The sequence below is a fragment of the Drosophila serrata genome, unplaced genomic scaffold (genome assembly GCF_035046125.1).
Source record: "Drosophila serrata isolate PLE 108 unplaced genomic scaffold, ASM3504612v1 contig_184, whole genome shotgun sequence".
Classification (NCBI taxonomy): domain Eukaryota; kingdom Metazoa; phylum Arthropoda; class Insecta; order Diptera; family Drosophilidae; genus Drosophila; species Drosophila serrata.
Window position 1 is genome coordinate 9,414,102 of NW_028257082.1, and position 20,702 is coordinate 9,434,803.

At 42.8% G+C, this 20,702-nt stretch overlaps 3 protein-coding genes across 4 annotated transcripts in view; 1 reads left to right on the plus strand and 2 right to left on the minus strand.

Moving 5' to 3' along the window:
• The window catches only part of nahoda (DOMON-like domain-containing protein nahoda), a 24,921-nt gene extending 6,891 nt beyond the window's left edge, over positions 1–18,030 (plus strand). The window contains exons 2-12 of one of the 2 annotated variants that reach the window (XR_002320037.2): positions 3,393–3,806; positions 11,506–11,576; positions 11,864–11,961; positions 12,059–13,482; positions 13,543–13,986; positions 14,052–14,624; positions 14,686–14,902; positions 14,964–15,184; positions 15,259–15,428; positions 15,840–16,142; positions 16,771–18,030. Coding sequence is in view for 1 of the 2 variants with exons in the window: in XM_020962567.2 (XP_020818226.2) it covers positions 3,590–3,806; positions 11,506–11,576; positions 11,864–11,961; positions 12,059–13,482; positions 13,543–13,986; positions 14,052–14,624; positions 14,686–14,902; positions 14,964–15,184; positions 15,259–15,428; positions 16,771–17,433 (4,098 nt within the window). In the remaining variant the exon portion in view is untranslated. The remainder of the gene's footprint in view (positions 1–3,392; positions 3,807–11,505; positions 11,577–11,863; positions 11,962–12,058; positions 13,483–13,542; positions 13,987–14,051; positions 14,625–14,685; positions 14,903–14,963; positions 15,185–15,258; positions 15,429–15,839; positions 16,143–16,770) is intronic. The other variant, XM_020962567.2, reaches the window with a different exon arrangement.
• LOC147644426 (granzyme M) lies at positions 17,934–19,199 on the minus strand. The gene is made up of 4 exons (XM_086829072.1): positions 18,838–19,199; positions 18,728–18,776; positions 18,539–18,672; positions 17,934–18,475 (listed from the first exon to the last, which is right to left on the minus strand). The coding sequence occupies exons 1-4, from the start codon at positions 19,061–19,063 to the stop codon at positions 18,105–18,107; spliced, it is 780 nt and encodes a 259-aa protein (XP_086685198.1). The 5' UTR covers positions 19,064–19,199; the 3' UTR covers positions 17,934–18,104.
• LOC110181117 (clotting factor G beta subunit) lies at positions 19,113–20,101 on the minus strand. Its single transcript, XM_020948792.2, has 5 exons — positions 19,897–20,101; positions 19,794–19,839; positions 19,587–19,732; positions 19,220–19,527; positions 19,113–19,133 (listed from the first exon to the last, which is right to left on the minus strand). Exons 1-5 carry the CDS (start codon positions 20,099–20,101, stop codon positions 19,113–19,115), a joined length of 726 nt encoding a protein of 241 aa, XP_020804451.1.
• Between the last annotated feature and the right edge of the window lie 601 nt (positions 20,102–20,702).

Consider the following 20,702-nt stretch of genomic DNA (forward strand, 5'->3'; position numbering starts at 1 on the left):
AACTCTGGAAATATTCGTACATGAAACTAGTTCAAAGATACATTTACGAAAACCTTTTTAAGGTTAATTGGCTATAAAAATGTTTTCTCGTCAACTAATTAAACTAAATTGGTTTCCGATTACGATTAATGGCTTCACTTACATCTTTACTTATAATTAAATGGAAATAATATCTTATAATTAAGGTCTTGTTCATCTTTATATAACTTCTGAGTTAAGTAATTTTACTGATAGATCATTTAACTTTATTGTTTTTCTTCCATTTTTCCCTCATACTTAGTCTTGCTTTATCTCTATAATTTTCTTGCTCCTCTTTAGCTGAGCTAAATCACTAAAAGATTACAGATTTCCCATTATTTAGCAGGAAGAAATTGCAATTTATTTATTTATTAAGGATTTGTTTTCAATTTGTTAAAGTCTCCCAAAGCTCTCTGCAATTTCCCCCCTCTCTCTCTTTTAGCCGCTAAAAGGTTACACAATCGCCAATGGTCAACTCGCATCCATTTAAAATCAATTTCAGCTCTTTTACTTAACAATTTTGTACTTATCTTGCCGTGCTTTTTGGTGGCTGCCATGTTATTCTCTAATTTGGTTGGACCGAAAATGGAGCGCGCGCGCATAATTCCAGCAAAGTACAAGTATTTCTTTTTGGTCAAGAGTATGCCAGCGCCTGTTCCTATGAATTTGGCTCTAATTTCGGGGGCTTTTTGGGAGCGGCCAGAGGCGAGATACACTTGCTCCGCTGCCGCTTTATCGATCTATCGCCGATCCATTAATAGTTGACTATATATATTTTTGTTTTGGAACCACTAACCGGTTATCCGGTGCCCAGAGTATCTCCACTCACACAAAGAAGTCGCCATCGTTGTCGTCGCGTATTTTGAAAATCGTCGTATCTGAGGCCCAACATGAATGAGCTTTTCGAATATTTCGTAACCAGTTGGACTGCATTTTTTCCCTCCACTCTCGAGTCGACTCCACTCCACTCCTCCACTCGACTCCCAGTCCAGTCCGCAGCGTGAATCGAACATGAGTATGAGCGTGGCCAAATGTTTATGTCCGCAGCTATAATCGATATGTCGTAGGAACCGAGTCAAGTGTTCTTTTCAGCCAGCTCGAATCAAGTTGGAGGACTTTAATTTAATTGCGTGTGAATCGCATCTGAAACGGTTTCGCTTTGGCTCTCTGTCAGTTGGTTAATTACATCTCGGTTCTAATTAGTTGAAATGCAAAGCACTCGAGAGTCAATTCAATTAAAGTAATTGCTCACCTGAGCACCGGCTCTCTTAGCTGTCTCCTAAGCTCCTAAGCCGCCTGGCTCTAAAGCTGTCTCTAAACTATTTTCCCTTAGTCAGTTGGGTAATGAACCGCTCATTCGGTTTGGCCAACTCATGATGGCTAAGACTGTAGTAGACTGAATAGACAGTTGGCTTATTCGAAGAATGGTCTCCAGAGCCCGCAGTTTCCCAGTTGCGTCTCCAGCTGAGCACCATTAGTTTACTTTGCCTTGTTTTTCGCCCACCAAATGTGGGCTTTTTGATTGCACATAAAATGGGATCACTTTCAGTTGGATATTACGACTTATTTTTACAAGTGTAGTTGAAGTTAATTTTAAGATGAAAATCTTAAGTATCTTTAAGATGCTTTAAAAAACTTATGGAAACTTGAACAAGTTTGTTTGGAAACTGAAAGAATTTAGTTTAGAAATTTCTCTTTCTTTTCTTTTTGAATCAATGAATAAAATTAATGTAAAAGCTTTATTTCTTTCGACTAATTTAAATATAATCTTTGGCTGTATCCAAACTCCAAATCAACTTATTTGTTGTATCAACTTGTTGGTAAAAAGTAACCAATTTTCAAGTTATAGGTGGTTCTAACCCAGTTCACGGAGACTGCTCCAGATACTTGTTTTATGCCACTTCATTTGTGTGTGCTTTTTGCCTCGTCTTAATTAACATTTTTTACATGCTTTTCGATTTTGTTTTGCTTCGGTTTTAGCTTTGGCTTTGGCTATGGCGATGGCGATGGCGATGGCGACTTCAATGTCAAGCCATGTGGTCGTCACAGTCGATGTTGCTGATGTTGTTACCATTGTTGCTACTGTTGCTCTGCTCCCAATGCCAGACAGTTGCTGGTCAGCGACGGCGACGGAGTAATCAAAACCAAACGAGGCGGTCACCCAAAGCAGCAGCAGCAGCTGCCTCGGAAGTCGTTGGTGCCACCGTTATGGCTTATAAAAATGTTTATATATATCTTATATATATATAAATCTAGTTATTTCTGGGGGTCTGGCATTGGACAATGACTCGGTGATTACCGCGACTCGACCACGATCTCGACCGTAGTGAGATGTCACTGGGAGAAGTGGAGCAGTGGAGTGGCCGTTCCCATTCTCGAGATTTTCGCCAATCAACCAACTAACACCAATTGTCGTTGATTTATCTTTGGGGCAAGAAAACATAGATTTCATGCAGCATGCAATTTGCTAGTCAAAACTGTGTGGCACCATTTTCCATATCAAAACAATTCGGTCGCTTTCGGGCCACATTTTTACGCCCATTTCAACGCCATTTGTTGTCATTTAAACTTAGTCTCCGGGGGCTATGAAAAATCCAAGAGCAGGTAGCTTGGCTACCCTCTGATTTATGTCGTTTTATTAGACAAGTATTTTTTTGTTGTTGTTTGGACTTTGGTCTAAGTGCTCAAGTACAGAGGGAGAAAAAGTTATGATATAAGTAATGAGGGTAATCAAAGTAAGCTTCCTTAATTGCTTTTTCTGATTCATTTCGATATAATGATAAGAATAGAAATATGTATATTTCCTTGATCTGACAGCTCTAAAATGTATTTATAGGCTTTAAAAATACATCATTTTTGGTTCTGTGTATCTAAGTATCTCAAAAGTTGAAGTTTTAGCTGCTTAGAAGTCGAGAGGGGGCAGCTGTCATTGGCTTTGATTAGTTTGTTGAACGCGGCAAGACCTTCGATTTCACTCTGCGAAGGCGTTGTATAGACACTCGTGGATTTACATATATACATACCATATAGTAATTCCCGATCGAGCATTGAACCGCGCTTCACACGCAGCTCAGCAGCTTGGAGGATAGTCATCGAAGTATGGTATCTGCCTGTCACACTGATGAAAATCCGCAAGAGAAAAATAACTAAAATTATAAAAGAGAAACGAATCTTTCGACACTTTTTGAAAAAATTTTCAGCTGCAAAAGAAACTCTACTAATGGTAGAGTGGGAAATTTCCTTGTCATTGTTTGGCCAATGCAATAAATCATTTTCACAGATCCATCTGCCAGATATTCACCACCTACCATCACCCGAAAAAAAATTATGCAATTCTCGCCTAATAAATGTTTCTATAAATTACCTTCTTTCAGCAATGTGCGGCCAATTTGTTGTAACGAAATTAATTATATAATTTCCAACAAAAAACACCGCCAAAATCCCCGTTAAAATCAATTGAACAAAAGAGAGGAGGAGGCCTTTGAATAGATACGATACGCGGTGCTAATGCGAAAAGAAACTCCCCGACAATCGCCAGAAATTGTAAAGAAATAAATTATAAACGTACAAAATGTCTATAAATAATACAAGACATTCGCCATTCCGATATGGCTTCGGATTTGGATTCGCTTCGAGCTCCCTGCTGCTGCTGGTTGCCGTCTGGTGCTGCTCCCTCGGAAACTTTGGAACGGAGGCCCACGTGGCCCTCACCTATCCACCTGCCCGCAAATACGATCTGGACTTTCTGGACAACTCGCGAACGAAGGCGCCATGTGGCATGCCCAAAGGTGAGTGCTTCTTGTATTTCTGTCTCTGGGAATCTGGTTAGTTAGAGATTGACCTCGATTTTAGGGGAAATATTTGCACAGACAGAAATTTAAAGAGAATACGTAGAAGGAGAGTTTTTGATGGGATTGTAAATTTAATTTAATTGTAAACTAATGTGAAATATTTCTTTCAATGTTTTACAATAGTCAGAAGATATTTTGTATTAATTTCAAGCATTGGTATTTGGTTTATTTTCTTACTTTAATAACTTGATAATTTCCTTAGACAATAATACACAAATTCCTTTAAAAAAAACGAAAAAATCATGATTTTAAGTTTAGCACATTTTTAAAAATATCCCACAAGGTGGTAATTAAATTAAAGTTGTTGTTATTTGATTTTCTTTGGAGACTTGGGAATTTTGTCTTCATTCATTCAGTGTTTCTTTATTTAAACCTTAATTAAATATAATTTAAATACATACATATATTTTATAGATTTTTTTGTTGTGTATAAAAACATTTCCCTATCACTGACACAGTTTTCCTTTTAATGCCATTCGTGGGAAGTGCAGCTGCTGGAACAGGAGCAAATAGTTGGCCCAGCTCCAGTGGAAATGCATTTCCCAATTGCCAATTGTTGGCCAACTTAAAGTTGGTTTATTCAGCTCCTCTGCCATGGCACGCTTCGATTATAATATTATGGCTTATTATAATGGTTTGGCTAGTTATGTGCGCTTTGTTTGCCCGCCTGTAATTGCTAAAGCACGTTCAATTCACACATGCACTGGCCAAGGTACAGTGCGTTTCGAAAGCAGAGATTTCAGATAAATATTAAATAATTCATTCCCTGATGTGCTACTTGAAAATTGAGATACCAAACTACACTTAATAAAAGAATTATTGTTAAAGAATTCAGAAGCTAATTAAACTCAAAGTTCTTTCCGTGCTTAAAATTCGAAGTATGATTACAAGTTAGGGAAGTTATTAAGAAATTTTATGAAATTTGTATTTTTCAAAAACAAGAAATAACCTTTCTAGTCTTTAATAATTTCAACTAAACCCAATCCACTTCCACTGTATCTGTAAATAATGAATAGAAACCTTGAAACCATGGAAATTCGATCGATTTGTGTCATTCACGAGTGCCTGCTAATGGCTTTACAGCAATGAAACGCACATGCAATGCTGTGGCTAAATGTATTCATAATTTTAAGACGTGCACTGTGCAGCTGGAAAACTTTTGCTTTTGCACTCGCTTGCATAATATGCATATGCTTATGCTTATGCCTCGTTGTTATTGTTATTATGTGTGGCACATCTTGCTTAATGTTTGTTGTTGCTGTGGCTGAAAAGTGTTACCAATTAATTTGCATATCGCGAGCGAGCCGCCATTCACTTGCTCGCCGGCAGGTGTGCGTGTGTACATACATTAAAAAATATAAAAATAACAACAAAATGAATGCGAGTGGATCCCAATCGAAAAGAAAAAACAAAATAAAATAAAAAATTGGGTCACCGAAACTATGAGTATTATGATTATGATATTCACTTTGGTGGCTCTTCGGGTTAAAATGCACTTTCGAAAATAAATTAAAATCACACCTTTCCGGCGGCTCTCGAAAATATTTTGACATTTGATTTTGGATGGGGGAGCTTACAAGGGTTTTTTTCTCCAGTCCCATCGATACTGTTTGCATATCAATTATAGGCAACGATTGCCTTGAGATGGTTGGTAATTGGCAACAGGCAACTGGTAACTCGTTACCTGATCGCACACGTGTGCCGCATCAAAATGCCAAATCAATTTTCATCGATATAAGTTTATAGTATATGCCTTTAAAGTATCGAATAATGTGTGTGTACAACCCGTTGAGCGACATTTTTGTGCGCGGCACTTTTGCCCATATTTTTATTTCTTTTCATTTTCAATTTCAATTTCGTTTGCAGTTTCATTTCGCATTGTTTTGCCTTTGCCTTGTTAATTATATATATATACACACACTCATATGCGAACACATTGCGTATACGCAACGTGGAGCGCAGCCTGGCCGGTGGCACGTTTAACCCATTTTGGGGCATGACTGCTTTTGCCGCAGCCTGCCAAACGCGTATTGAGTTGGCCAAGCAAGTTGCCACTGCAACAGAGGTGATGCACTCTAAAAAATATAGCGTTTCTTTTACTTAATAAAAATATTTGTTAAAGCCTTCCAAAGGGTATTACTAGTTTAGTCCGAAGCTTGTTAAAGCGTGAAGGAGTCATTTCCGACCCTATAAATTATAAATATAATTGATCAGCGTCAACAGCCGAGTCGATCTAGACATATTTTGAAGAAAAACAAATGTTTAATTTTTTTTTTAAATTTTATAAGGGGTTACATCGTTAAAATTTTCAAAAACTGTCAAAATTGTAATTTTTTATTTAATATAATGTGTGCAGATGTATTAACATAATATTAACTAACATAGAAAAAACTCTCGAGTTTTATAAACTTGGATTTGTCGAAAAAAATGTACATATAAATCCATAAACATCAATTCCCAGAATGCGAATATTTTTAGCTTAGTTATGAGCAAAAAAACTGCAAGGGTATATAAACTTCGGCTTCCAGCAGTTAGTTTCTTTCCTTGTTTTATATTTTTCATATTTAAAGAGAGTTTTATATTTTTATTCAAAAATTATTTGTTTAATTTTTAGTTGTTCTTTGATATTTAAAGGTTTCGATATCGTTTCTAGAGTTATTTTAAATTATACTTTTTGGAGTGTATTTCTGCTGCAGCGGCTCACTGGTCGCCTCGATGATGATGTATGCGCCGACGAGAGGCAAAGTGGAATGCAACATGCTGCAAGTGAAAAAACTTTCACTTGTGCATTACGGCACACAGAAGTTGCCCCGGGGGGCAGAGCGTGTTGATTGGCGGGCGGAGATCGGGCGGCAAAAGCGATATATTCCTGGCCACCATGCGAGATTACGGCATGATGAAAATGTTAACAACTTTATCCAGGGACGTGATGGAAATTAATAAAAAGAAGATGGTGTTTCTAGGGGAATTTAGAGACATAACAAATAAATGATAAACTAAGATGGGAAAACAGCCAGCAATTTCAATATTTCATTCCTTCAAGTATTCAAAACAAAATGTGGAAAACCCTTTCCTTTATCCCCTCCTCTGTCTGTATCTGCGGGTGAGCTGAGATGCATCTCTATCTGCATCGGACAGTGACAGCTAAATGTGTTTTGTGGCTGCTGCGATGCGGCTGCCCTTTCTATCCACTGCAAGTGGTTCACTGGGACAGAGGATGGGGCATTGGGTTGAGTGACTGCTGACCTCTGCACAGCATCTTGCAGCTTGTTTGCATTGTGGCTGCCCCAACCTCGAGTTCCTCCTCTAATCCATCTCAATTTGTTCGTGTTTGACACTCTTTCCAACTCTAGACTCTTGTCGCTGTGTCTGCTGCACACGATTTGTTTTGATTTGGCTTTGTTTTCGTGTCGCTGGATTTTTTTTTGTTTTTTGGTTATGGCCACAAAGTCGCGACTTGTAATTGTCTGTTGAGCACACTGGAATGGAGGTCAAGTTGTGGTCGCCTCTTGTGTCACCAGTCGAGCGTCAAGAGATGCCAGATGCCAGCCGGTTGGGCAATCCATTTGTGGGGTTGACAAAACATCGGTTTCGATAATTAGAAGAGCAATCAGAGGCTCAATGCAAATGTCAATTAGTCAGCCGCAATAGCAACTTGAGCAACATTCAATATCAATAACCAAAGATTTATCATCGCGACAAAAGCAAAGTCAGAGTCATTTATCACCGGGGTAACACACTGGTTAGCCAAACTCATATTTCAATCCAAGATCCCCATGGCAAATCCTGCAAGCAAAAATGTCGCTTTATGTGAGCCATTTAGAATATCAATGAGAGCGCCGGGCCACAAATGACATTTAAGCCGCTTGCGCACACGGACCACGCTACGTATACGTAATGCAGTCGGGGAATGCATAAATATCCAGCACAGAATATGCACATGACGCTATGGAAATGTATCTGCATCCCAGCCATAAATACCAGAGCCAGGCTGCACAAAAGCTACTGTTGGAGCGAAGTGTGGAGCAGTGGATCGGATCGGATTGGATTGGCATGGATTGGCTTGGCTTGGATTGGATTGGTCTGGCCTAGCCTGGCAAGGAATGGACTTGGACTGGGTTGGGTTTTGGTTCGTTCAGTTGGAGGCCCCCTAGGGGGCGGCTGGCCAAGACAACGTCACGAGCAATTAACTTAAGCGAAACTCCTTGACCACAGCAGCCGGGGCCAGTAGCAACAACAACAGGTTAGGAGGGAATGCAAATGCAGCACACTGAGGGAAAAGTAGAATGAACGTAATAAATTTAAAGAAACTATACTGAAGATATCTTTAAGATGGTATTTAGTAGTTTTAGTTTTAATAATTTCCCTCTGTGCACCACCACCAAAGTCTGGCAAATATCGAGAGCTGCCAAAGCTGGCAAGATGTTAACCACTTGGTCAGGTTAATTTGCGGCAATGGCAGGCACAGCCCCAGTGTCGAACGGTGGCAACTTGCAACTTGCAACTTGTGGCGGACTGTAGGGTTGCCAAAGCGAAATTAATTTTATGGCACGTTACTTATGCTGGCCTCCCCCTTCGTTACTCACCTTGCTCCCTATGTCTTGTCGGCATGAAATGCTGAAATTTATTGCCCTCCACGGCGCATGTGCAACGCTTCGTTAGACCGCCGGCCGGGAAGTGTATTTGTCAACTCTCTCTGTCAGTCTGTACATAGAAAATGCAGTTCATTTATTTAAAAAATAACAAAATATTGCACAAAATAAACTAACTAACTCTTTTCTTTAAATAATAAATATTCGTATGTAGTGTCTGTACAGACAGACAATAAAGTAAAGTCCAATGTTTATGGTTGTGAATTCAAGTAATAGTAAATATCAGCTTAAAGTAAGAGTAAAGTTTTTTTTCAAGTGCATTGCAAGTATTGCGGAAGTCTTTGTTTACGGCTACGTGAGAGGCGTCGTCTACTATATTTGGCTACCGTTTTTTTCCTTTATATTCTGTTGTTTAGTTGGGTGGCTCGTGCAATTAGAATGCATGCAAGCGAACATTCTTCTATCAACAAGTAAATTGCCCAAAGGGGGTTTCAGGGGAGAGATTGGAGGAGAACCGAGGATGATGTAATGCCATCCATTAAGAGAGTGTCTGCCCAGGGTCTTTCAGCCATGTCCAAAGTGATGTGTTTTCCCCATTTTCCTACAGTTTTTAATAGCGGAGATTCTGACAAAGGATTAGTCTAAAATACCTAAGTAATAGAGTTTTTCTTTCCTTTTACATAAATTACTTAAATAATCTTAATTAATTAAAATTCCTACAAAGTATTTTTGGTATTTCATGGCTAAGAAATAGAAGAAAGAAGATGGCTTCTTTGAAATTCCACCGCCTTTGGGTAACCTCGGGATCCAAATTCAATCAACACATTTTTTGGTTGAGCTCCTCCCTGCCTCGATCTATGGAATTCAACTTACGATCAAATTAGTTAGGTTTCCAATCAATTATAAACCGATTTCACGCGCATCTTTGCCGCCGAAGAGGCGGCCCCCAACCCCGATTTGAATCTGGCAGAGAAGAGCTGAGTCGAGCGGGATCGGAACGGACTTTCGAAATGGCCAGACGATGCCGGTGAGTTCAAGCTCAACCACCGGCGGCACAGATACAGGTACAAATTACAGCAGCCTCCAAAAACAAAACGCAAAGGTGAACAACTTTCGCGGGTTTTGCTCGCTCATGGGAAATATGACGGAGTGGAGCAGCTAAACACGAACAAAAACAAAAAAACGGCGCATAAAATATAAAACCAGACAATTCCGAACCGATCGGCCGACCGGACACCATGAGAAACGTGAAAAATGTAAAGCCAAGTGAAATACTCGACCGAGAAAACACCTGCTGATTTGGTGCATGGATTCAGATGCGATTCAGATTCGGATACACAGGTGCCGCCCCTTTTCGGGCCGCATAATTTGTATGGGTAAAATTCGATTTATTAATGGGAACACTTGATTTATCCACCGATAGTCGCTTAACCCATTTCTCGATCTGGTTTGGCGGCTTTTTTTGCTCTCGAGTCAAAACAAAGCCATGGGAAGCCAAAGGCATAGCTGTGTGAGGTCTCTGTGTGTGTCTCGTTTTTGTGGGGCTGTCAGGTGCAATGAAATGTTAAGAATGCCCTGATCCGCATTCGATTTGATTCAATCTGATTTGCATTTTCCAGTGGCCCAGAAAGCCAGGGAACCGACAGGGGGAAGCTCTGTTCATTTCCAGCTGAGCGAAGCCACCACCGATTCTGCAATGGTTGCGCAATAGAAATCAAGAGTTTTCCGCACAAAAGAACTCCCGAGTAGCCGGTGACCCACAAATGGACATTGCAGCTGCAGCGGCATTTAACCAAAGAGTTGAAGTAGTAGTATCTCTGACCGCAGAATACCCTGCCAGCGGTAGAGATTCCACTTTAAGAGCTGCTCCATCGATTGAATGATATACCCCATTGGTGGTGGTGTATCCAAAACAACTTGGCGTCATGTCCATCGCTTAGACTGTCAGTTCATGACCATATTGGGATGACCAACTGGCTGCTGCACGACGACCATTGAGCGGCCATCGAGTGATTCAAGTGGCCAATGGTCACTGGTTTTTATACATATTGTATATATAGTATGTTGTTCCCAGACTTTGGCTAACTGTGGTGCGATCTCGTGCCAGCGGCAGCCACAGCAGCAGTAATCATAATTTTCAGCTTCCTTATTTGCCCAAGACAAGTGCGCGGAGACATCGGGAAAGTGACACTCCTCCTTTCGCTTTCGGAGATCGCTATAAACGTTTAATGGCCTCAATTAGCGACTCGTTCGGCGACTATTGGCTGCCAACGATGTGCGAGCTGGGCATTGATAGCCACTGCCGTTCTTCACCAGCTCTAACATCACAGTGAGAGAAACTAACTCAGTTTTATCCACAAAACCGCATAATTCTCCTGGGGTTTTAAGGTTCAGTGGTTCGGAAAGTGTACCAATTTTTTCAATGAACTGTTTTGAAATTCATAACAATACAAACCCAGGAAACATACAAACCCAGGTCTTAAAATATCATTGAATTCTCATCTCAATTTAGCTATATAATCTGTGGAAATATAGATGGTTGTGTTTACAATAAGCCCTCATAACAATTTCCTCTTGTACATTGGGAAATTGTTTTCCGTGCACCTGCGTCTGCCACACTCTGTCCCTCCAACCATTGAGCCCATTCAGGTTGTAAGTTTTTCACAGCTGGTCAGCTTCGGCATTCAGCGAAGATTACCGCATTGATCTTATGCAACAGACGGGTATGAAATTTGCCTGGGCAGGTTCACCAGAAATGTTGGGGCTGGGTCTTGGCACCGGTAGGCATATACATATGTATACATTTATCTGTTGGATCCCAGCTCCTCCGTTGTCATGTGCAATTTTCTGGGAGAGGTAGGAGGGGTTATGATGCAGGTGCACTCGTTGACTTGCAATGCAGAACCAGTCCAACTGCAAGGGGGAGTGGATTTAATTATGCGGCTAGAGATGGGCAAATAGATGGCCCTCGACGGTGACTGTCACACGTAATCACCGGCTCACTGATCACGCTCTAATTTTCTCCACTCCATTCTCCATTGCAGGCTCCATACGCACCACGCTGCTCTCCGGCATGCCGTTCAACGTCACCTGGCATTTGGCCTATCCACACAAGGTAAGTGGATTGGATCAAATCTCTATGCTGATGCAATGGGAGCACAACACGCCCCTTTGTGTTTCTTATCGCCTAGGGGGCTAATTAGTCGAGAATCTTAGGGTATATCCATGCCATTCTCGAGCGATTGCCTCACATGCACGGAGTCAAAGTCAGGCCCCGAGATCCAAGATCCAAGATTCGAGATCGGAGATTCCCATGTTTGTGGATGCACGACATCGTGTCACAAGTTCTCAGTCATTGTTTCGGATCAACCATAACCATAATCATAATCGTAACTTTTCCAGGGCGGCTTTCGGTTGCAACTATTGGATGCCCTTGATCGGCCTGTTTTGGACCTCACGCCCCATGTGAATAATTCCGAATTTGTGCGAACAGATGTCACGTAAGTTAACAACTCTCACTTAAAACCCCATCATCCATTGCTATACTATATTTTCTGTAAAACTAATAATCTAAAACTCCTTTCTTTCCATTCATAGGGCGCAGTCGTACCAAGTGAGCATCAGCAGAGACTTTGAGTGCTTCAACTGCACTTTGCGGCTGCTCCGGCAGGCGGACGAATGGTCCAATAGCTATCGCTTCTGGTCCTGCGCGGATGTGGACATCAAGAAGCGCAAGGACTTTAAGGAGACCTGCTCCGGCAACGGCAAGTACTTCACATCGCGCTGCAAGTGCGACAAGAACTTCTATGGCCCGCAGTGCCAGTACAAGGACGAGTGCTCTGCAGACGCTGACTGCGGTGTCCAGGGCAAGTGCGTGGATCTGGGTGGAACGTCGCTGCCGCGGAGGCAGTGCTACTGCAACTTTGGATGGTTCGGAATTGGATGCAATAAGCGATCGCCCTACAAGACCACCGACCTCGACCTCTCCTCGTACGCCAAAAAGGAGCTCTCGCCCGATTATCATATCTACTGGCGACTCCTCGAGGAGCAGAAGGAGATCGAGGTGGTGCTCAGGGTCAACGGTACCTCTTGGGTGGGCTTGGGCTGGAGGCCGCGCGGTCTGACGCCGGAGTGCAAGAACTTCCCATTGGTCAGGGACATTGGAGACTTGACTACTACAGTGGAGCAGAGTTCGGCACCGGAACCCAAGAGCGAACCGGAGCCCAAGAGCGAACCGGAGCCCAAGAGTGAGCCGGAACCCAAAAGCGAACCGGAACCCAAGAGCGAACCCGAACCGAAGAGTGAGCCAGAGCCCAAAACTGAACCGGAACCCAAGAGCGAACCGGAACCCAAGAGTGAGCCGGAACCCAAGAGCGAACCGGAACCCAAGAGTGAGCCGGAACCCAAGAGCGAACCGGAACCCAAGAGCGAACCAGAGCCTAAGAGTGAGCCAGAGCCAAAGCGCTTAGCCGAGCTGAAGGCCGCTCCAGAACCGAAGAGCGAACCGGAACCCAAGAGCGAACCAGAGCCCAAGAGCGAACCAGAGCCCAAGAGCGAGCCAGAGCCCAAGAGTGAGCCGGAGCCCAAGAGCGAACCGGAACCTAAAAGTGAACCAGAGCCCAAGAGTGAACCAGAGCCCAAGAGCGAACCGGAACCCAAGAGCGAACCTGAACCGAAGAGTGAGCCGGAGCCCAAGAGTGAACCGGAACCCAAGAGTGAACCAGAACCCAAGACCGAACCGGAAACCAAGAGCGAGCCGGAACCCAAGAGCGAACCGGAACCCAAGAGCGAACCAGAGCCAAACAGCACACCGGAACCCACGAGCGAACCGGAAGCCACAAGTAAGCCCGAGCCCAAGAGCGAGCCGGAGCCGGAGCCGAAGAGCGAGCCAGACGCGCAGAGTAGCAAGTCCAAGAGGGTAGCCGGAAATTTCGCTCAGGAGGGTGTTACCTCAGTGTCCCACAGCGTCTCATACCGGGTCAGCACCAAATCAGATCGACAGCGCCGTGAAGCGGACACAGGTGAGGCTCATATACCAGAAGCCAATACCATTTATTAATGAAACCCTTAATTATTCACAGAAACGCCAAAGTACCGTCTGAATGCGTACACACCACGCCATGACTTCAACCCGATGGACTGCACGGACATCGTGATCGGATCAGCTCGCGGATTGGCCAGCCGGGTAGGAGATTACTACACCCGTGATCGCTCAACTCCGCGCAGCGATGAATTCTACGGTGGGAAATCCAATCTGGCCTTGGGCACGGGTTTCGAGGAGAATGGTGTAACCACTATTATCTTCCGGAAGAAACTGGTGGCGAATGAGCCCACCGATCACACTCTGGATGATGCCCTGACCCATGTTATCTGGGCCAAGGGCCAGGAGCCGGGCAGCTATGTGCATGTCCCAGCCTCCGGACTGGAGACGGAGACCTCAACTGTCAAGGATTTCTATCAGCCAGATGAACTGAAGTACCATGGACACCAAATGCAGCGCGGAGTTACCCAGATTAACTTCTTTGGTGAGTTAAAAATCGGTTTAAATCTAGTATTTCCCAATTCTGAACTCTTCTTTCTTCACCAATAGAGAAAGACAAGGCATCCACAAGCACCGATCGTAATGATTTAAGCACCAATGTCCTGGATAATGATTGCTATGGGCACTGGAAATATCCGTCGAATTGCTCTCCTCAGGAGCACACCTGCGAGTACTATGCCAGCTGGGAGACGGTCGGCAAGGGCGATGAGATGCGTTGGCACATCGAAACTTCGAACACGGAGACATGGACCGGCATTGGCTTCAGCAATGACCAGAGAATGTCGCAGACGGACTCCATCATCGGTTGGGTGGATAAACGCAACGGCAGACCCTTCCTTATGGACACCTGGGTGCTGGGCTATGCTCCACCAAAGCTGGATGACCGACAAGACATATACAACGCATCTGGTCGCATTGAAAAGGGCGTGACCATTCTCGAGTTCAATCGCAAGCGGGTTAGCAACGATGAGCAGGACCTGTCCTTCACGGACGATCACTGCCTGTACCTGTTCTTCCCGGTTTTAGGCGGTGCCTTCAATGTGGTGAACAAGAAGATACGCAAGCACGAGCAAGTACCTAGCGTATCCTCGCAACGTGTCTGCATCAAGTCGTGTGGCAAAGGTGAGAGGTGACCTGAATGCTATAAAGAGTAAGATGTAAATGTTTTGATTTCTTACCTCAGAATTGGAGGCCGTTTTCGTGGGAACAAGCACTCCGGCTCCCAGTCGTCTTGTGTACACTGTGGGCGTTAAACTCATGAACTTGGGCGAATCCTATGAAGCTCCCAAGCCCGGAACCGTGGAGTTCAACAATTTGGCAGCCACCATTTCAGACTCTTTTAATGGCTTTCTAAGTTCTCTGGCGGGTTATTACAAGACGGAGATTTTGGGCTTTGAAAAGTACGTATAAAGCAAAAGATATCTTCAAAAATCTTGAAATTATACTTTTACCCATATCCAGAGAGGGCAGTACGATGGTGGCCAAGGTTCAGGCCATGTTCGATAAGGCGGATGTGGAGAAGAAGCACAGCCTGGAGAGCAATGCGGTGGAAAAAACCGGCGAGGAAGCTGCTCAAAAGAACGCCGATGCGATTAGGTCAGCCCTGAAGGATCAGATTGCCACCGGTCGTGTAGGTTCACTGACAGTGGATCCACAGTATTTGGACTTTGAGGCATTGGAATGTAAGTCTCAGTTTGAGTAATGAAAGTACTCCTTACTCACTTTTAAACTTATCAATTGTTAATTGTTTTTGCAGACAAGAGCTCCTCGGAACCGAATGCCAAGGAGACACTCCTTTCCTTTTTCGATCTCTCCGAGACGCGACTATACATCGTTTTGGGTCTGATTGCCGCTCTGGTACTCATCGCCCTGATCCAAGCCTTCTGCACCATTTGGAAGACGTCGCGCAAGAGCAAGAACACCAAGGTGAGTAAGCTCCTTACAGCATCTAGTGGGTCAACAGTAGGTCGACATGCACAGAGGAATTGTATTACAATATTGTTTTTTCTTATCACAATAAATGCAATAACAATCTCAAAAGTGGTATTTGCTACCATGAAAAGAATATTGTTTGCAATTAAAATACTTATCAATATAGGTATTTTTGCTGAAATTCCATGGAAATGGTACTGATAACGTCTTCCTCATGCTTCTTCAGAGCATTAATCTGAATGTGACAATTATATTATCATTTCTTAGAAAACCCAAGTAACTGAAAAATTAATCTCAATTGTTATACATGTGCATTAGTATCACTATTTCTCTGTGCTGACGTGGCCTGTTTCATTCCTTACTTAATAAATTTAACCCTTATATATTACCCTGTGTCGTTCAAAGCTGGTTTACGTGATACCCGAAGAGTGGCGCATGTACCAACAGCGACAGCACCAGCGCTACTATCAGCCCTCTAGCGATCTATAGATCAGATATACTTACTATATAGAAAATCCCACTGCCCGATCCACCTGAAACGCGAGCAACAGCTACAGCTGCCTTAGGCGCATTTACAATTTAATTTTGAAGCCATCATTTAGTTAGTTTAATATTGCCGGAAACCTCTTGATTATGTACTGTATCTGAATCTGTATCTGTATCTGCCTGTGTGCCGCGTACGTTTATCAAAATTCTATAACTAAATGGGTAATTCAAAACTCTATATTTTCTTGTGGTTTCTGTTTGTTGTATTAACACTTCGTCACCTAACATAAAAAATAAACCAAAAAAATAAATAATAAATGCAAACTCACCCACCTCGCCACTCTGTCGGTGATCCCTGTTCTTCTCCTCTTCTTTTCTACTCTCTGCCTGTCTCTTTAACAATCTCTTCCTATGCTTTTTCCAGTGCGTCCTAATTCCATATTCCATATTCGCATTTTTCGTTTAATTTGTGTGATCGGGTTCTCTTGGCCAGTCAGCATTTGCTATATGCTAATCCCTCTCGATACTACTGGGCAATACGAACCCTGGGAGTAGGGCTCTTCAACCCTTCCTTACTCTATCCCAACTATTAATAGACTTCTTACTGTGACTGGACTATCCTGGCATCTTAACTTGGTTAGGAATATAAAGTGATTCGGCTTAAACGCGGGCACAAGACACATTTCCAGAGCAGTTGTACACAGTACATGATCGATCTGCATAGTATTTGGTGAAATCCGAACACTTTAAAGACACACCCACCAAATGCTGACTGGTTGAGCGCACCTTAAAATAGAGTCCAAAAGGTATTTCGCCTTGATCTCATGCCAAAACTCTTGTTTGATTGCAGGAGAAACTTATCCAGAACTCACCCTGGAAGGAGTTTGCCTCGAACACGAACTACGCTTTTGACCCCTACGGCGAAACAGAGGAGAAGCACATGACTAACAGCACAACGACCAAGGAGAAGGCCCGTCATCGCCATCAGTCCACCACCAGCAGTCAACAGACCACGCTGCCCATGTCCCATTCGCCCACAAGCAAGTCCCAGATGTATTACGAGAGTCCCAATGGCCAGGGCCAGGGCAAGGGTAGCGGCAACGGCAATGGCAGTCGCTCCAACGGACGTTCCGCCGCCGTCACCCAGGAGAGCAGCGCCGGAGGAGCACCCTACTCGCGCAGCTCGTACGCGGAGCGAGCTTACTCGCTGCCCCGGCAGGCGCATCATTACCAACAGAGTCCGGCCAGCATGCAGCCATCGGGCTATTATACCCACGACAGGCGGGCCGCTAGGCAGGGCAGCCGCGACAGGGAGCGAGAGCGTGAGCGCGAAGAAGAGCGTCGCCATCGTCAGGATCGAGATCGTGACTCTGGCTACGATCGGTCGCGGGATGATCCGCGCCAGAACGGCGGCTCCGATACGCCCGACTTCTACTTTATGCCCTCGCAGCGCAAGTACTCCGGCGAGGTTGTGCGCGTCTACGTGGATTACAACAAGGATCCAAAGCATTAAAGCACAAAATCTGTTTATTTAAAGTTCATTTTAAGTTCTATCATCTGTACTCCGTCCGTTCGTTGTCCGTCCGTCTCGAGTTTGACTTCATTTCTGACTTGGAAAGCAGTTAAACATAATATATAAATTTATTTTTTTCATACTTTCGTATAATCACCCATATCTTTTAAGCTAAAAGTGTATATTTTTTATTCCAAGTTCTAAAAGTTGATACCCGTCTCTATGCACTTTTCCTTCCTTCTGTGCTCTTCATTTTTCCCTCCCCTCAGTTTCGATTTTGCCATAAAGCAGCTCGGGAATGCAGTGTCGAAGGCCTTCCCGGTGACTTTTTCCAGGTGCGCCAGCTTTACACCACAAAACGCACAACAACACATGATTCAACAACTTAGTGAATTGTAAATATTTTGCATAGACTACAAAACAAAAAAGAAATTAATCAGCAACACAAATCACAACTTCAATTAGGTACGTGCATTCAAAATGTTTTCGCATTGTCTTACTTTAAATTTGCAAAGAAACATAGTCACTGTATTTAATCAAATTAAATATTCGCATTAAGTACGTATAAATAAACTTAAGGACATTATATACGCCAAATGCAACCATTTGTGTGTCTAAGGGTTTTGACTTGGTTTTCTGGTGTAGCTGCTTTATGCCTAAATTTTATGACTTTAATCATTCCTTATTATGCTAGCAATCCAATTCGTGTATTTCATGACCTTTGTGAGTATGACAAGGCCATTTGATGAATAACTCACGATTCCGAATAGAATGTTGCAGTCCGTGCCCTCACATGGTGCTGATATCCCCAATATGTCGCCAGTACGGCCATATTTCTGCGTCGTTTTAGGCTCTTCGATGCACAGTTGATCCTGTTTTATTTCATAATTGATTTTGGTTGCACACTCACTTGAATCGACAGCATGAATCTCCAATGGAATGCCACCAGAGATCTTGTGGTCGAACATAGTAAATATTGGAGGGCGTGTGGTTTGAGGCCGGTGTCCACGGTTCAGGAGCATACATATTGGTTTCATTTTGCCTGTAAGGGTTATCTCCATTAGTGGTAGTCATTAATTATTAAAGAAAAGGTGGAAAAACTTACCTGACAGCAAGACCGGATTGGTCAGCTTAAGCAAGGCTATATCATTGTTAAAATGGCCTGAAATGTCTGGATGCTTAATAATTGATTCGACTCTCAATTCATCAAAAAAATTATGTGCAATTATTAAGACCTCCCTATAAACAAAAATATTACGGTCTATACAAAATCGTTAAAAACACACAAACTTACAAGGAGCCCGCATTTGAGGGCAAGTCTTTCGCATTTGTAAGTACATAGCCTGGAAATTATAATAAAAATATAATCATAAAGCTATCATTGATATGTTTTCAATGACATACGGTCTGTGATCATCACGCCTTTTCCCTCGAATTCTGTTCCAAAGATTTTAACCAGCAAGTTGATTGATGTATCGTCGCTACCGCATTCGTCGTACAAATACATTGACCGTTCGGAAGTTGGAATTTGTTGCATCGAAGGAGTAGCGGCGTATCCGGACGAAGGAGGATTCCTGGGGTATCCTAACGAATGAGGATTGCTAGCGTATCTGAACGGAGGAGTATTCATAGCAAATCCAGAGGGCGGACGATTCGGAGAATGTCCTGGGTTCGAAGGATTAGTGGTATACTGATGTTCCCTAACAGTCCGTAAAATCCAGTTAGCATAGCTCGAGACATCGGTGTAGATTCCCTCTCCATCGCACATTAATTTGCCAAAGCTTACAATCGCCACCTGTACCTGTATTTCTTGTCCGTTAATAGGGATCTTTTTTGTCAGAGGACCACCGGAATCACCCTGGCACGTATCTCCATTCCACGATCCGGCACAGAGCTGGTTCGAGGTGAGTGGATTATTGCGAAGGTACCGGTTGCACCAACTGCGATTATAGCGTTGTAGCGTGATTTGCTGAAGGAGTTCGCTTTTTTGGTTCCTCTTTGTATTTCCCCAACCATAGCCCTCGAATGTCTCCATGCTGTCCACTCTGCTCTTCATCATGGGATGCAGAATAATGCAGATCGGATAGACATCAACTGCGGAGAGGAAACTAAATAAGAGAACAAGGGGTGGTGCTCAACAAGTTAATACTCACAACCAAACTGAATATCCTGTGATGTTTTAAGCAGGCCAATATCGTTTTGCAAGGTAATGATGCTGAATCCATTATGGATCACCGCCAGGCTAACGCTGTACTCTTGAGCTGGGTTCGATTTATTATATGCTCCCAACATCACGAATCTGCCAAGGGGGTAGTTATTATACATGTTTAAAAGAAAAAGAATGCTTTTAGCATACTCACAAGTTGCTTTGACCCTCAATACAATGAGCTGCGGTCAACACAAAGTCTGCATAAACAATCAAATTGTTATTTAAATAAAACAAGAATTTTTTTAAATACTTACTCCTGTGGATCACAGTTCCGCCGCATATAAAACGTTCTGTATTACGTATGGCTGCCATCCAAGAGGCCGCTTCCCTTTCAGCATTTTGGCCATTCACTACCTTTGATCTTACTAAAGATGATCCGCAATTTTCCTCCAGCATTCGACCAGTGCTCCTATAAATCATGAGCACGGAGATCAAAATCGTCCACAAGAACATCTTCATCGTATGGACTAATGAAAATAACTGAATTAATCAGCACAAGAATGCGAATTATGTACTACAGCCGCTTATCAGCACAATTTGCTGAGAATATATTTAAAGTCTAATGAACACTTGCTCAGCTTACATAAATTCTTCATAGCCTTGCAGGGTATTAGAATTTCAGTCGGAAACATGTAACGCTGTGAAGAAGTCATTTCCGACCTCATAAATCATATATGTATATTATTGATCAACATCAAAAACTGAGTTGATCTTGCCATGTCCGGTTGAAAAATACAATTTCAAAGAATTGCAGACTTTTTCAAAAAAAGATAAGGCGTTAGATTAGTGATAATCAATTTCCGATTCGATCCAATATTATCTAACTAAATTCTAAGACGTTGGATTAGTGATAATCGAATTCCAATATTCCAATTCTAATATTTTCTAACTAAATTGGATCGAATCGGAAATCGATTATCACTAATCTAGAGCCTCATCTTTTTTTTGAAAAAGTCTAAAATTTTTCGAAATTTTATTTTATTAACAGTATATAAACTTTGCCATGCCAAATTTTATTTAATGGACTGAGTTAGTTTATAATCATTACGAAAAAAAACAC